Genomic DNA, 16,422 nt, shown 5'->3' with positions numbered 1-16,422 from the left:
CGTTTCAAGTTGCATTAATATTTAGTTCAGTCACTAACACAGTCATTATGAGACGAAGTTGCCTAATGAAGACTGTTACGTTGGATTAAACAACTACAAAGGCATTATTACACATCTTTATGCTTTGATAAAAATGGTATTTTAGTATATTTTTATTGTTCTTGAATATTTTTACATCAGTTTACGGTTACATTTACATGCTACAATTTTCGTGTTGGATGTAAATATAAATATAAATGTAAATATAAACCGAAGAATATACAGTGCAGATTAATTAATATGATAAGGAATTACATTTAAAACATTTTTTTTTTTAGATTTCCAAGGAGAATAACTAATGTTGTGCGTAAAGACGACGTCAGGGTAAGTTTAAAATAGCAGCATTGATGTTACGAGAAACTAATTAATGGAACAAGATACATAAACTTTCGACAGACTTGAGAAAAACCATTTTAAATTGTAGCAGCTTTCACTGTTTTCGAAATGAGATTTCACAATTTTAAAACTAAAATACCAAATAAAAAATAAAAAGGAATTTTAAACTTAACTGTATAAAAAAGCCAATTACGATATTAAAAGCAAATACCTGACACATATAATAAGCTCTTATATGCAAGACTTTCAACTTTCAATTTTAAGTGTAATTTATTTCATTTTAAAAATGTTTAACATATTCTCCATTAAACAAAAAAGAAGAAAAATCAAAAGTTATTGAACAATTATTTTCTCAAAGAAAACAACTACCTTCATAAATATTGATATTATTATTTAATGTTTTTGTTGAATAAAATGTTTACTGTTTCACTAGAGGAAACAGTAGTTTGTTGTATGAAGTTAAGATTAATTCTCTCATACCATGTAATAACGTCAGGACAGTACTTTGTGTACTTGGAAAGCTGAAATTAGAAAGTTATGGGAAAAACATTCAGTGAGTATTACGACGACTTATTTGCGAAAAACTGTAATCCATGTTTTTTATTCTATCAGAAACTTACCACTGTTTTATTTGCTTGTTAAGACCAACATTTAGAAACTCCGCTTTTAGAAAACTAAGCACTTAAGTTTTTCTACATTTTCAGAAATCCTTAATAATACCACAACAAAATACAACTGTACAATTACTTAAGGTTTAACCTTTTAAGGTTTACATGACATCTACTTCCTACCTAATCATGTGGAATTTAATAAAGCATTGGAAGAGTATATGTAAATTAACACATTCATCTTTGTTAGATAATGTTATATTAGGAAACTCTTTCTAGCGAATTTCACAGATACCAACTATTTATTTCACGACACTGTGCAGTGAAAGCTCTACTAGTTAATATTGTCAGTCCACCATAATGGTAAAAAGAGATCTTGAGAATTACGTGATTTAGAAAAATCTATCAAATTAAATCATTTTTAGTCTTATGTTTTTGCTATGTTATTTATGTATCATGTAGCTCAATTCTAAAAATTCTTTATCCTACTGAAATATTTCACTTTTTTATTAATTTAATAAACATTAGAAGCATTGTATTATAAGTTGTTTAATGTAGCTTTCGTAAATGGCCCACTGACTAGCACGACTTAAATAAACTTACTTAGTAATGTCCATAAATAACAAACTGAAATTAAAGCAGTTTGCAATCTCATTTCTGGATTTTCTAAATATTACAACTGGTTATCAGGATTTCCTTAATAGCCTCATCCTATGTAACATGCAAATACACGATCATATATGTTTTTACTGCTGTTGTTGTAGCTGCGTTGGGAATGTTCAACTCACTGAGTACAAAGAAGTGTGTAGAGTTACAGAAGTGCACGATGATATATATTTAAATACACAGATAGGGTGAAAGCAATGAATTCTATTTAAACCATGTTTACGTGATTAATTCACAACGCAACAAAATACAATAATTAAACAACTGCAAGCTGTACACATACTAGAAAGAGAATGATATAAAGCACCCTTACTTGCCTCGTATTTTGATACCTCACATGATTGTATCTCTAGTAAATCTCTGGGAAAATGTGTTGATGTAAAGTGAAGCAATACCGCCAATCTGAGCTATAGCAATTTTCTTCAATATTCTCACAAAGTTTATATAAAAACACTTACAGTGAAATCCAGTCGGGTATACTGATAACAGGGCTGTAATCTTTGTGTAGGTTAAATAACACCGTAGGATCGTCACTATTACCACCGCTGAATTCTTCTAGCTGGTCGACCGAGTTATTTTTTTTATCTTCCACTAGGGGCCGATTTTTCTCCGTAGAAGAAGAGGTTTTCATAAATTGGCTCGTTGGTATCGGATTGTTATTGATCTCTAGTGAAAAATAAAGGTCACAGTTCGTAAGTTAGGTTAAATGGAGAAAGCTAACTAAATCATCATTAATTATTTTATGAAATACTTAAACACAAAACTGTACTACACTTTATTTTAAATGTAAATACGAATAAAGTAAATATTCTACATGTATATGCTAAATATGTATATTTTGTTTCACATATAAAATTTTCAAAATGCAATAATTCGATACTTTAGAGTAATATAAATTAAGTTTCGGGATAGATAAATAATAGAATAAAAACTGAGTAAATTACAACATGTTTATCTTTATTGTTTGTTTGTTTTTAGCAAAAACGAAAAACTATAATTTGCAAATAATAAAGCGTAAGTTAGACGGCTCGGCATGGCCAGGTGGTTAAAGCACGCGTCTCGTCATCTGAGAGTTGCTGGTTTGAATCCCCATCACCAAACATACTTGCCCTTTTAGGCGTGTGGGCGTTATAATGTAACGGTCAATCCCACAATTCAGTGATAAAAGAGTAACTTAAGAGTTATCAGTGGGTAGTGATGACTAGCTGCTTTCCCTATAGTCTTACACTACTAAATTAGGGACGGTTAGTGCAGATAACCCCCAATTAGCTTTGGGCGAAATTAAAACCAATCGTAAGTTAATTTAATATTGATAACTTTTACCATATTTGAATACCAATACTTTTATGGATTTATCTAACATGGCTTCTCTGCCGCTCGCTTTTTTTCCAGGTTAAAGAGTCATAAAAGTCCAGCAGGCAGTCTTTAATAACGAGCAAAACACAGACATATATAACCTATTGTACGTCATTTGGCAGACAACCAACAATGAATTAAATCAATTATACGAGTGGCTGTACAAAAATGTTCATCGTCTAATAGCTCCAACAATAGATGTAATCTTTTATCTTCACTTCAACAAATGAGAAACGTGGTAATAGGTACAGTACCTTGTACTGCCAAAACAAACAAGAACAAATCATATTTAAAACTGTTATAATATGACGTATCCAACAATGAGTGTAACCTACTTTCATTACTTTATAACAAGAATGAAACACCAAAATGGGTATAGTTATATAGATTTGGAAAAACGCACAACAAACTAACGTTATGTTTAAAATTTTTGTTTGTTGTCACTCGGAAAACACAGTCCTTGTTTTTCAAATTAAAGCAAACGTTACTCAAATAAATGCAAAGAAAATACACTAGATACAGATAAAACGGTTAAAAATAAGATTGTGGTAAACTGACAAAAAATACTTAACTTGACATCACATTCACCACAATAAATAAAAAGGACCAATTTAATAAAATGTCGTGTGGCTTTGTTTGTTTGTTTGTTTTTAATTTCACGCAAAGCTACACGAGGGTTATCTTCACTAGCTATCCCTAATTTAGCAGTGTAAGACTAGAGTGAAGGCAGCTAGTCATCACCATCCACCGCCAACTCTTGGGCTACTCTTTTACCAACGAATAGTGGGATTGACCGTCACATTATAACGCCCCACGGGTAAAAGGGCGAGCATGTTTGGTGTAACGGGGATTCGAACCTGCGACCCTCGGATTACTAGTCGAGTACCTTAACTACCTGGCCATGTCGGGCCGGCGAATGTCGTGTGAGGGATTCAAAAATCGAAACTGTTGTTTAAAGTTAAGCACGAAGCAGCGGGGTATCTGTGCTTTACCTCCCCCAGGTATCAAAACCCGGGTTCTAGGGTTGTAAGTCAGCAGATATACCACTGTGCTACTGGGGAGTAATTCAAAAGTTACTTTATTTGTAAAGTTTTGGTGTTTTTTTCTAGAAATGCGATTTTCTCAAATAAGTACTTTGAGCGAAAGGTTCACGATATCTGTAGTCGTGCCACAAATGAAATAAATTATAATTTCTTCCTTCTATAACTAGTTCGAATATATCTGTAATTTGTTTGTTCAATGTCAAGCAAATAGCTACACAATGAGCTATCTATAATGTGCTCATATAATGTGCCAATCACAGATAACGAAACCTGGTTTTTAACGTTATATACCTTCAAACTCACCGTTATGGCTATTGTATTTAGGCATGTTTAAGTAATTTTTATCAAATTTTTGTACAGGGTTTGGCAAGTAGTTATGACATTCTTGTTAACCGGCAATGCCTGTCCCATAGAAATTTGCATCCATTTGACTCTGTATTTATATCAAGAAGTGACGAAGAGACTGATGCAACTCAGCATGAGCGAAGGATCCTTACTCTTGAATATGTCATTTACAATAGTCAATAACATAGGTAATTCTATAATGAGATTGATTGTGATTTTCTTACAGCAAAGCCACATCAGGCTATCTGCTCAGCCCACCGAGGGGAATCGAACCCCTGATTTTAGCGTTGTAAATCCGAAGACATACCGCTGTACTAGCGGGGGGCGGTATATCTATAGATTATGGGATACTGAACTTGGATCCTTTGCCTCAAATTAAAAGTGCGAACATGAATATAATTATTGCTATCTTTGTCTCTAACAGATATTTGGAAAGCCTCTCCAGTCTCAGTAGCAAGTTTGAGTACAAACAATTAATGGCCGGTCGGTCTGGAAGATAAACAACAGTATTTAGGGAATAAACATTTTACTTATTTAGTTGTTCTCAACTGCTGTCCGTGTTCGATATATATTTTTCATACGATTTCTGGAACTCGCTCTATTGAAAAAAGTTTTGGCTATCCTATGGATATCTGAACACCACATCCGTATTCAGTATTCGGCCATTTTAAGTCCATTGTGATTTCCTACTGGTGACTGTTACCAATGGCAAGTTAAGGGTCTGGCCAAGGATAACTATGCATATAGTGTAACAAATAATTAATAATGGGTAGAATAATATCTTATTTGAGAAATAAGAATAGTTTTCATTCCAAGTAGAACACAGATGAATCTTAATTTGAGTTCAAGCTACGTAAAACGTCCGGGAGTTGCAAAAACCAAAAGAAGGCACAGAAGGAATGGAGAATTTGCTTGTTCAAGAATGTTCTTACTAAGTTGAACAAAGAGCTATATATTTATTCCCGTCCCTAATTTTGTGCTCATAAACTAGCGGGAAGGCAGCTAATTAACAGCACCCTACGTTAGCTCTTGAGTTACTCTTGTCTGAGAGAAAAGTGGGATTTGGCTGTCACTATTCTAGCATACCTCGGCCGTAGTGTGGAGCGCTGTTACAGCAAACGCTTCTGAATTATTCACCTTTAAATCAACAGCCATAGCATCCTAATCATCAGGGCACGCCTGGCTTTGGGAAAGCCAGGTACTTGGTATTCATGGTACGTGGAGTGAAACGACAAAAAGTTTGTCATTGACTTCTCTAATAACATTGCCTAGATATGCCGCAAGAAGATGGCTGGCACGGCCTATTGGTTCGAACGCTCGACTCGCAATCTGCACGTCGCAGGTTTGAAATACAATCACACCGAACCTGCTCACCGTTTAAACTGTAGGAGTATTATGATGTTATGGCCAATCCCATCATTCATTGGTAAAAGAGTAGCGCAAGAGTGGTGTTGACTAGCTAACAGCCTTCCCTCTAGTCTATTACTGCTAACTTAGGGACGGCTAGCTCAGATAACTCTCTGTAGCTTTGCGCGAAACTCACAACTAACCGAAGCGGAAGGAAATACGAAAACAAAAAAAAATCAACACCTAATCTGTGATAACTCCAAGGTGACGCTTTCAACCTCTAACGGATATTTTGTCTGTTTAGTATATGTAAATTATACTATAATTAAAATTTGGTGTTGTTGTAGTTGTTTTGAATTAAGCACAAAACTACACAATAAGCTATCTGTGCTCTGCCAACACGGGTATCGAAACACGGTTTTTAGCGTTGTTAGTCCACAGACATACTTTTACGCCACAGAGGGGCATTAACATTTGAAGTCTATTTTCAAGTTACTGTCTAAACAGCTAGTTTGGTCTAATTCTGAAGAACCTTTCAGTAATATCAGAACTCCAGTTAGCGGAATAATTTTAAGTAAGTCTACAGACTGGCAACATTAAAATCCGGAGTTCGATTCCCCGCAGTGAACACAGCAAATACCCCCATGTGATTTTGCCTTAAACTAAATGAGCTTTGACTTTTAATGATTATCAAAAATGACCTATTTTTAAATGTAAGTGAGGAAGAATTACTAGTACTGACATAACTAAATAAAATTAATAATATTATTAAGTATGATGAAGGAAATATTATAGTTATTTCAAATAAAGCAGAATGTTTAAGTAACATAACGTTTTGAGACAACACGGGTTTGTTTTGAATTTCGCGTAAAGCTACACGAGGGCTATCTGCGCTAACCGTTCCTAATTTTCCAGTGTGAGACTAGAGGGAAAGAAACTAGTCATCACCACCCATCGTCAACTCTTAGGCTAGTCTTTTACCAACGAATAGTAGGATTGACCATCACATTATAACGCCCCCACGGCTGATAGAGCAAACATGTTTGGTGCGACGGGGATTCGAACCCGTGACCCTCGGATTACAAGTCGAGTGTCTTAACCATCATGCCGGGCCAGACAACATGGGACATATAGATCCACTTTAGCTGTTCCATTCTCTAAATTAAGTTAAAATAGATAAATCTTAAAATTAGGCCCTGTCATTCATACACTTATCTGCCTCCAAAACATCTAAATGTTCGTTTTTAAAAATGTCATGCAAAGCTACGAGGGCTATCTGCGCTAGCTGTCCCTAAATTATCGTGTAAGACTAGAGAGAAGGCAGCTAGTCATTACCACCTACCGCTAACTCTTGGGCTACTCTTTTATCAACAAATAATGGGATTGACCGTCACGTTGTAAAGCCCCCACGGCTGAAATGGTAAGCATCTTTCATGTGATGGGAATTCGAACCCGCGACCCTCAGATGACGAGTTGAGCGCCCTAATCGTCTGGTTATGTCAAGCCAACATCTGAAAGCAACCAGTTCCAAATGCCGACCAAATGCATTTGGTATTGCGACTCCTTTCTTAAGTACAGAAAAAAACATTATGCTCTCAGCTTCAAAACGATTGTCTTTTCATTCACCGAAATGTGGCGTTTCTACTTTCAAAATGATTCTCATCTCCTGAAGTACCATGACCTTAGCTTAAATGAACTGTGCCCGGTTTTTTATACGTTACTTAACAAGGTTTTCTGTGTTTGTTTCGCTCCTAATTATCACCAGTGAAACATAATTTGCTCTCTCACATGTCTCGTAGTTATTATTCATTAATTTCCCATCAGAGCATGCTACTTAAAGAGAAACTAAACATTTACTCGGTGATAATTATAGGTAATCAAATACACATTGCTTTACATTCTTCCCTCTAAAGATTAACAGTCAACAGTATTTTCAGCTGTAAAGTCAATAATATTTCACGATGTTCAGCCAGCCTAGGATATTTGGGTTAGTTCTAAACTATATATATTAAGGTAACAATCCAAAGCGTTATCTGTGACAATAAAAATACAAAAAAATAAAAAAGTGGATATATTAAACATTTTAATCGAAATTTAATTTCAGCAACGATTTGTTTTGTTTTGAATTTCGCGCACAGTTACACGAAGGCTATCTGCGCTAGCTTTCTCTAATATAGCAGTATAAGACTAGAGGGAAGTCATTACCACCCACAGCTTACTCTTGGACTACTCTTTTACCAACGAATAAGAGGACTGACTATATCATTATAACGCCCCATGAACGAAAGGGCAAGCATGTTTTGTGGGACGGTGATTCAAACCCGCGACCCTCAGATTGCGAGTTAAATGCACTAACCAGGGTCAGAGAGTAACGGAGGACAGCTGGTAGGTATTGTTTGTCAATAAGCCTCCCTGTAGCCCCATATTACCGAGAAAGATCTGGGTAACATGGGGCTAAACAGAGGTTTATTGGGCAAATACTATCTAACAGATTGGATGAGAGATAAGTTTATGAACTCGCAGCGCTAGAATCAGAGAATCGATTCTCCACGTTGGGCAGTGTGCAGATTGTCCCTTGTGTAGTTTTGTACCAAGAAAACCACGACACTAACAGCTTGATAGCTGCTATTAATCGTTCTTTATCTTATCTAAATATTTTGTTTTTTTTAAATGGCAAATCTGTTTAAATAACTGTCACAAAATTTTGCTGCAGAAATGACACCCGGAATTACTCTGAATCAGTCAAAACACTGTTTTTTGTCTGTTAAGTGAATTTATCATATTTCTAACAAATCAATACAATTTAGTTAGAAATGGGATTTTATTAACTTACAAAGACCTAAATTATCGCTAACAAAACTGTATCACCATCAGTTAGTTTCAACAAGACCAAATATGTTTTGTGTATGAACCGTATTAGCCTTCTATCACTCAATTTTAATACACTAGGATTTGTTTAAACTAACAACTGTCTTTGTGGAATTTTAAATTATTATTTTTACACGCACACAAACACTTTACATAAATGTAAATTTGACTCAAACTTTCCGAATTATCCAGTTTTAAGAGCATTTATTGCAGCATACAATGAAATAACTTTAGATGTTACGCAATTGCTTTTAACTTACGTTAGCATGTTTTATTGTTTATCACGAGATTCTAATTTATAAACATTCCAGAAGCTCAGCAGTTAACCCGCTGGCTTATAACAGAAATTGTTTTTATCCTTGTTGTGGACACAGCGCATATAGCCCATTGTGAAGCTTAGTACTATAAAGTTGACACCGTATTTTCGTCCCATTGTACACTTCGTATCTGAAGAAACAAGGGGAAATCCTCAATATACGCGGTTTTAAGCTAAAAGTTTGTACTTGAAAATAACAGAACAATAACAAAAACTTAGGGCCATTCTATGAGCTGCTATGCCGCGTCTAAAAAGTGCTCTGAGAAACATTTAGGCATGTACTACCCGCTCTCGTGTATGCTCTACAAGCTCGCGACACAGACAAATTATGGAAGATAAGAAAAATTAAAGAATCCTTCCTTGTTACGTAACATAATTATTATATTTCATATAAAATTAGGTATATATATAAAAAGAACTGCTATTAAAAATATTACCTTTAAACTTATATAATAGCTTGTATCTCGTTGTTAATTTAACTCAATCTCCTGTGGTTATGTCACATGGTAAAGCCAGTGACAGGTTTAAATGTTATAGTTACGCTATGGGATACACTGGAAGTAAAACCAACTCGCTTTGTAATAAATGAGCAATTAATTAAATCGCAGTTGTAATCTATTCATGTGCTGCTAAATACAGTCAAAAGCATTTGTATTTATACTTTATTCTTTAAACAGAGAATACTTAGAACTGCTAACAGACAAACTTATCGGCCGATTGATGAATCACTTCAAGTCTTGAACAAGAAAAACATAAACAAATATTCATAACAGAAAGTTGACGATCTTAGCCTTAAAAATAAAATAGAAACACCATATTACTCGCACACGAATATACTCTGGAGTTGACATTTTTGAAAACTAAGTTTAGCCCACAGATTATTAGCGTGAAAAATATGGTACAATAATCTGATTACTGTTTATAGATATGAACTCCCTTTTCTCTCTCTGTGTGTGTATAAAGTTAAACAAATACAGAATATTATACCAATTACAAAAAATACAAGTTATACTTCTTGTTATAAATTATTGTACAATAATTCCAAAATAATGTGCATATTCTGTCTCTTCAGTTGTTCACCAAGAACGTGGTGTCAAACCAACGTGCTTGCAACTGGTAATCACTGGACAGGAAACAGGTGTTTTAACCTCAAACGTCCTGAATCCAACTAATCACTCACTATCCAGACAGTTTGGAGCATCTTAGAAACTGCTTAATAATAAAAATAAAATAGTAATCTACTTCCGTCCTTTGTTAAAAGTGATTATAATACCCCCACACACTTAATCATCACGAACACCCTCATTACTTTCGTTTCCAAGTCGTTAAGCTATAAGTATATTCTATTTCTGTATTTAATGTAATGTTCATTTTTCAGTAAGTGGGTTAAGGGTTATTTGTTTGAAATACTTTGCAAAAAATTAAAGTTGAAATCGAAGCTAGTTGTGTCACATGGTGACGACATTGTCCCATCATGTACCACAAACTCGTCGCATTAAAAGGTTTGACTAAGTTCAGGTATGATGATTCTGAATTGACAAGTCAATATGCAATCCGGGCTCTTCGGGCAAAAGCCTTTCTAAGGATATGAGATTTATTACTTTCGATCGAGACATTTGCAAGAAACATTATTGACAGCCAAAGACAAGCTTATTATTTATATAGAGACATGATAAGTAATAGTGATAATGTTTGTACTCGAGTGGAAACAACCCATTAAATAGAACAGAAAGAAAATTAAATTCGCGTGTTTTCACCATCAGCATCCCATCTGGAAATAAAATACCACTTTAAATTACATTAAGATAAAGAAACATTCTTTCTAAGTGAGCTAACTGATTAACATATTAAGAAAGCAATAAATCTTTGAGCAATAAAAATATACTAAATACTACTTGTATGACATTTTAAAGAATTTAAACTACATTTAGGCTTAGGTTAGTATGTAAGGATGAGCATACCAGCTGGTTGTATTTGTTGGCTCAGTGGAAGAAAGGAAGTTTTTGAAATGGATGGTTTACCCTTAAATAAGATAGTGGCTGACTTGTTTGCTAAGGCTATTAACACAGCTGTAAGAGAGGTTTTAAACTAGGACTATATAGTGGTGAGGGCCAGGAAAAACTAAATGCAAAATGAATAAGAGGCAGAGAAAAGTTTAGCATAGGAAATGACTAAAGAAGTAGTTATAAGGATAGACTTAATTGTTACTATTGTAATGCTAGAATCATAAGAAACAAAACAGATTACTTTAGAGCACTGGTAGTAATGGAAGAATTTGATGTGATAGAAATAACTGAAACATGGTTAAACGTAGATGATTTTGATGAGAGAAGTTTGTTTGAAATACAAAGTTACAGGTAATTGAATAGGAATAGAGCATTAAAGAGGCTGGAAGAAGTGGCTTTATATGTAAAGTGTGAGTAATATCCTGTTGAAACTGAAGATACCAAAGATAACAGCAACGAGATTTAATTCATTTGGGTTTCTATTAGTGGATATAAAAGGGAATTTGTTATGGACCACCAAATGATATTGATGAAATTAGTAAGAAACTTTACAACGAGAGTAATATTTCAGCTGTTAATGAGGTCATAATTATGGGTGATTTTAATTTCAGGCACATTGATTGGGAAATAATAGAGTTAAACCACGAAGAAGAAAAGTTTCTGGGAACTGTTGAAGATGGATATTTTCACCAATTGTCAAGGAACCTAACAGAAACAAGGCTAATTTATATTTATTGTTAAATTCAAATATCGAAGTGATCGAGAGGGTGAAAATTTGAGAAAGTCTGGGTGGAAGTGATCATTGCTGTATTAACTTCGATGTTTTTCTACATATGGAGATAACGAATAATGACATTTTGGTTACAGATTGTTTTTAAAGCTAATTCTAAACGAATGCGACAAGAATTATCTGCTGTGAATTGGACAGCTGAATTACTTGGAGACACTGGTCACATGTGAAAACCTACTAAAGGTAATTATTAAACATTCAAGGTGAACATGTTCCTTATAGAAAGAAAAGGGTAGTTGCAAGTAAGAAATCTGCTGGACTCACAAAAAGTTTAAAAGATAAAACTGAAGAAAAGCGTCACAAATTTATGAAATTTAAATTGACTGGTGTGACAGGAGTTTCAGAAAACCACAAAAGACCAAGAATGTTGGTGAAACAGGAATTTAGGACATCAAAAAGGATGTGTGAGAAATGGTTGGCTGAAAATGTAAATAATTAACAGTACATATTTCTTTAAATACATTAAGGATAAACAAAATGTTAGAATCGGGGTAGAAAACTTGAGGGATGATAAAGGAAGGCTAATATATAATAATTATGGGATGACTGGATTATTAAATTTTGCTTTTTCTTAAATTTTTACTAATGAAGAATTAAACTATACTCAACATCTTGAACAGTTGATAGATGAAAACGAGATCAAACAAGATAACTGCATTAATTTGAGCTAGTTAAGATAAAAATAGGAAGTTTAAAAACAATAAGGCTCCTGGGCCAGATAATATTTCCCCAAGGGTTTTGAAGGAGGTTAAAGATTGGATATTTGAGTCATTTGTTACGATTTTTGTAAGTCCAGGTACCAGAAGATTGGAAGCTAACTAATGTAATTCCTCAGTTGTAGGAAAAGTTTTGAAAAGCCCACTGAAAGATGCTTTTCAAAGTCATCTAACAAAGTTTAGAATTTTATTACGTAGTCAGTATGGTTTTACTAAGGGAAAATCTTGCCTTACAAATCTTTTGAAAAGGTTACTGCATACGTAGGTGAGGGTGAGGGTGGTATGTCACTGGATGAAAGAAAGCAGAAGATTGTTACAAATGGATTTTAGTCAAACTGGTTTAATGACACAAGTGAGGTGCCTAAGGGCTCAGTCTCGTCTTAGGATCTTTGCTCTTCTTGATTTACATAGATGAAAGAATAGATAATATCCTTCTTATATTTGCAGATGATATTAAGGTTTTGGGTGTTTCTTACTGCGAAGAAGATGATACTGACTTACAAAAGGATTTAGATCATTTAGTGAGTTGGGTAAATAAATAGCAGATGGATTATTATTATAATAAATGCAATATAATGTACGTGGGTTATCAGTAATTGAATTATAAGCATAATTTGGGTGGATATAACCTTAACAGTGTCATGAGAAAAGGGATTTTTATGTAATAGTTGATCAGTCTCTAACCAATACTGAGGAGATGCGATTCAGGAAAACTATAGTTTGCTATAGAAAAAATTTCAAATGAAATATTAAGTAGACCTGTATGTCATTCATGTTACTTGTTTTCTTTATTGAAATTACAAATGTTAGTGAGGGAAAAGTAAAAATTCACAAATGAGATACACATTGATTGCCAGCTGGTCTTAGTTTGTACTTCAGGTTACTGTTAAACTGTAAATTATGCTATTCTAATGCTGTTGCTCATGTTAAGGCAAATATGATTTTCGGGTATATCTACAAGTATAAATAAGTTGTAATTTCATTGTATAGGTCACTGGTTAGGCCACATTTGGAATATTTTGTTCAGTCTTGGGCTCTTTACCTCAGGAAAGACAGAATGGTTGGAAAGGATTCAAAGAATGGTTACTAGAATAATGCCTCAGATGAAGGGGGTGTCAAAGAGGCATAAAACTCTCAAATTGTTTTCTCTTAAAAAAAAAGTTAGGAAGAACCTGGGTGAGGTATTTAAGATTGTTAGGGGGAACCTGAGTGAGGTGTTTAAGATTGTTAGGGAAACCTGAGTGAGGTGTTTAAGATGGTTAGGAGAACCTGAATGAGGTGTTTAAGATTGTAAATTAAATTAATAGTGTTGACGCCTCATAATTTTTTTAAAATTTATCAGTGAGAAAAGTAGGACTAGGTGACACAAACATAAACGTTGGTAAGGTAGGAGTGATTTTCAGCTAAGATAGTTTTATTTCTCTAACGGGGTGGTTGCTTTACGAATGGTTTTCCTTCATATGTTCTATAGGCAGTAAATTTAAGTGAGTTTAAGAAAAAGGTTGATAATTATATGAACGATAAGAGCTGGCTTTATGATTTATTTATACATTTTTTATTATTTTAATTTAATTTAGAGAATGGCATATTTAAGCACTAAAAATATCCTAAATACTACAAGTACGGTGCTTTTAAACCTCAAAAACACACTATATTGTTTATTTTGAATTTCTACTCAAGGGCTATCTGCGCTAGCCGTCCCTAATTTAGTAGTTTAAGACTAGAGGGAAGGCAGCTAGTCATCACCGCTCACTGCCAACTCTTGGGCTACTCTTTTACCAATGAATAATGGGATTGACCGCACATTTTAATGCCCTCACGACTGAAATGTCGAGCATGTTTGGTGCGACGAGGATTCGAACCCGCGACATACACTATTTTAGTATGGCATATTTATGCACTGAAAATACCCTAACAAATGCTAGTATAACGTATTTAAGCACTTAAAATAAATTAAATGCCACTAGTACGAGATTTTTAAATACTGAAACTGTTTATTAATCAAGTTGGTATGCGGTACAAAATTTTACCCGCTATTTAATATTTTTAGCGAAATATTTTCCTGTAAATGGGTAATTCCAATTTTATTCATAAGCTGAAAATGTAGCTATTTTAGCTGTTTTTTACACGTAGAAAGTTTTTCTTATAGAATTGATTTGTTTGTTTTAAAACATCGTTCATAACAAGAAGAAAACAGACATTAAAATATATATACACACACTCTCAACACTTTTGCTAGAGAACACATTCCAATATCAGAACAGTTTTCAGTTTCTTGTATTGTGTACCTTATTGATCTGAAACAACAATGTTGTCAACCATATCTAATTCATTTTTAAATCACTATGTCTTAGTATAATGTGGCACAATAATACGTGTCCGGACTTATACCTCTAAAAACCGGGTTTCGATACTCGTGGCGGGCAGAGAACAGAGCCCTTTGTGTAGCTTTTCGCTTAATAACAAACAAACAATCTTAGTACAAATTACATATATTCAAAGCACCACCTGGATGAAATCGTCGTTTGTTTAAGTTCTTATTCTGGATTTTGGTTGGTTGCATTGTCGAATATTTAATTATGCTTTTCGGCAAATAATGAATAATAAATACAATACGTAACCTGAAGCGAGATCGATACACACACACACACACATATAGGTTTCAGTAAATATATTATAAAAATCATTAATGAATAATGGTAATATATTAATTTTTTATTCCTTATTATTATTTCTTAAATAATTTATTAAACAACAAAAGATAATTTCAACGCACAAAAATCTAAGTTATTTAAGTTAAATTCAAAGCGCTTCCATCTTTTTCTTATAAAATAATTATAATAAATTATTTTTGTTGAATATTGCAAAGTCAAAAGCAAAAACAACAGTCTATATATATGTAAATTTGTGAGTTTATTCTCTATAGCGGACACAACGTATATACCCAATATGTAATTTTGCGCTTAAACAATCAACAAGGCCCGCGACCCTCAGATTACGAGTCGCACGCCTTAACACGCTTGGCCATGCCGGCCCGAAAAAGCGGAATAATTTCATAAAAGCTATGCTCATTTCGAGCGGCATATTATGTATGCATTGTTGGTACCTACACTTAAACATTATTTAGATGGAAATCTGGATAAATTATCCTATTCTAGTAACTAGGCGTTTTCCAGCTGATCCAGCGTTTATAGTTGATGAAATAGACTTGAAATCCATCCCTGCCGCATGTCCCACTGTATTATTTAGTCCGTAAGAAAACGGTGGTTTCTTCATTTCACCATAACAGTAAAATAATTGTATCCATTTATCGTTGAGTTTCTAATATTAAGAGTTAAGTAAATAAAGGATGTAAAGATTAACAAGTGGAATGTGGAATCTCTTGGAAATGCTTTCTAGTGTTACCGCAAGCATTCTTTTGGGCTCTTGTATAATGTGTTCATTATGTTCAAATTTCTAAAGAAATCAGCAGGACAGAAAGACCAATATAACAAATATCTTTAAGAAAGATAGTGAGCAACGAATAACAAAGATCGTTTCGCTGAGAATCAAATACTGTTTCGTGTTATACAGCGATGTTCACGTCATTCGATCGTATATAGACTGATTTAAATTTACACGAGGAAAACAGATTTCTTGTCTTCTTTCGGTAGAACATGATTATCAGAATGGAACACTGATTACAGAAGTTTCATCAGAAGACTGATCGTAGCAGGCACTGCCATCATGAACATACTGGCACCAAGAAAGATAAAACTAAAAAGTACCTTTACAAATATACACAACATTTGGATCGTACATTTTTAATAGAGAAAATAAATCGTCTTACATGAAAACTTTAATTAATTTTAATAGCGCAAAACATTGTTAATTAATTCTGATAAAACAATACCTGCTAGGTCAACAGTGTTTGCTCTTTTATGTTTGTTTGTCGGTTTTTGAATTTCGCCCAAAGCTACACGAGGGCGATCTGCGCGAGCCGGCCC

The 16,422-nt window shown here is 34.0% G+C and overlaps 1 protein-coding gene across 1 annotated transcript in view; it reads right to left on the bottom strand.

Moving 5' to 3' along the window:
• LOC143223988 (uncharacterized) overlaps nucleotides 1-16,422 on the bottom strand; it is a 73,261-nt gene that overhangs the window by 39,615 nt on the left and 17,224 nt on the right. Inside the window, exon 4 of the mRNA XM_076452454.1 lies at nucleotides 2,108-2,315. Coding sequence (XP_076308569.1) covers nucleotides 2,108-2,315 — 208 coding nt within the window. The remainder of the gene's footprint in view (nucleotides 1-2,107; nucleotides 2,316-16,422) is intronic.

The sequence above is a fragment of the Tachypleus tridentatus genome, chromosome 8 (assembly GCF_004210375.1).
Source record: "Tachypleus tridentatus isolate NWPU-2018 chromosome 8, ASM421037v1, whole genome shotgun sequence".
NCBI lineage: Eukaryota > Metazoa > Arthropoda > Merostomata > Xiphosura > Limulidae > Tachypleus > Tachypleus tridentatus.
This window is presented reverse-complemented; position numbering and strand designations above follow the sequence as displayed.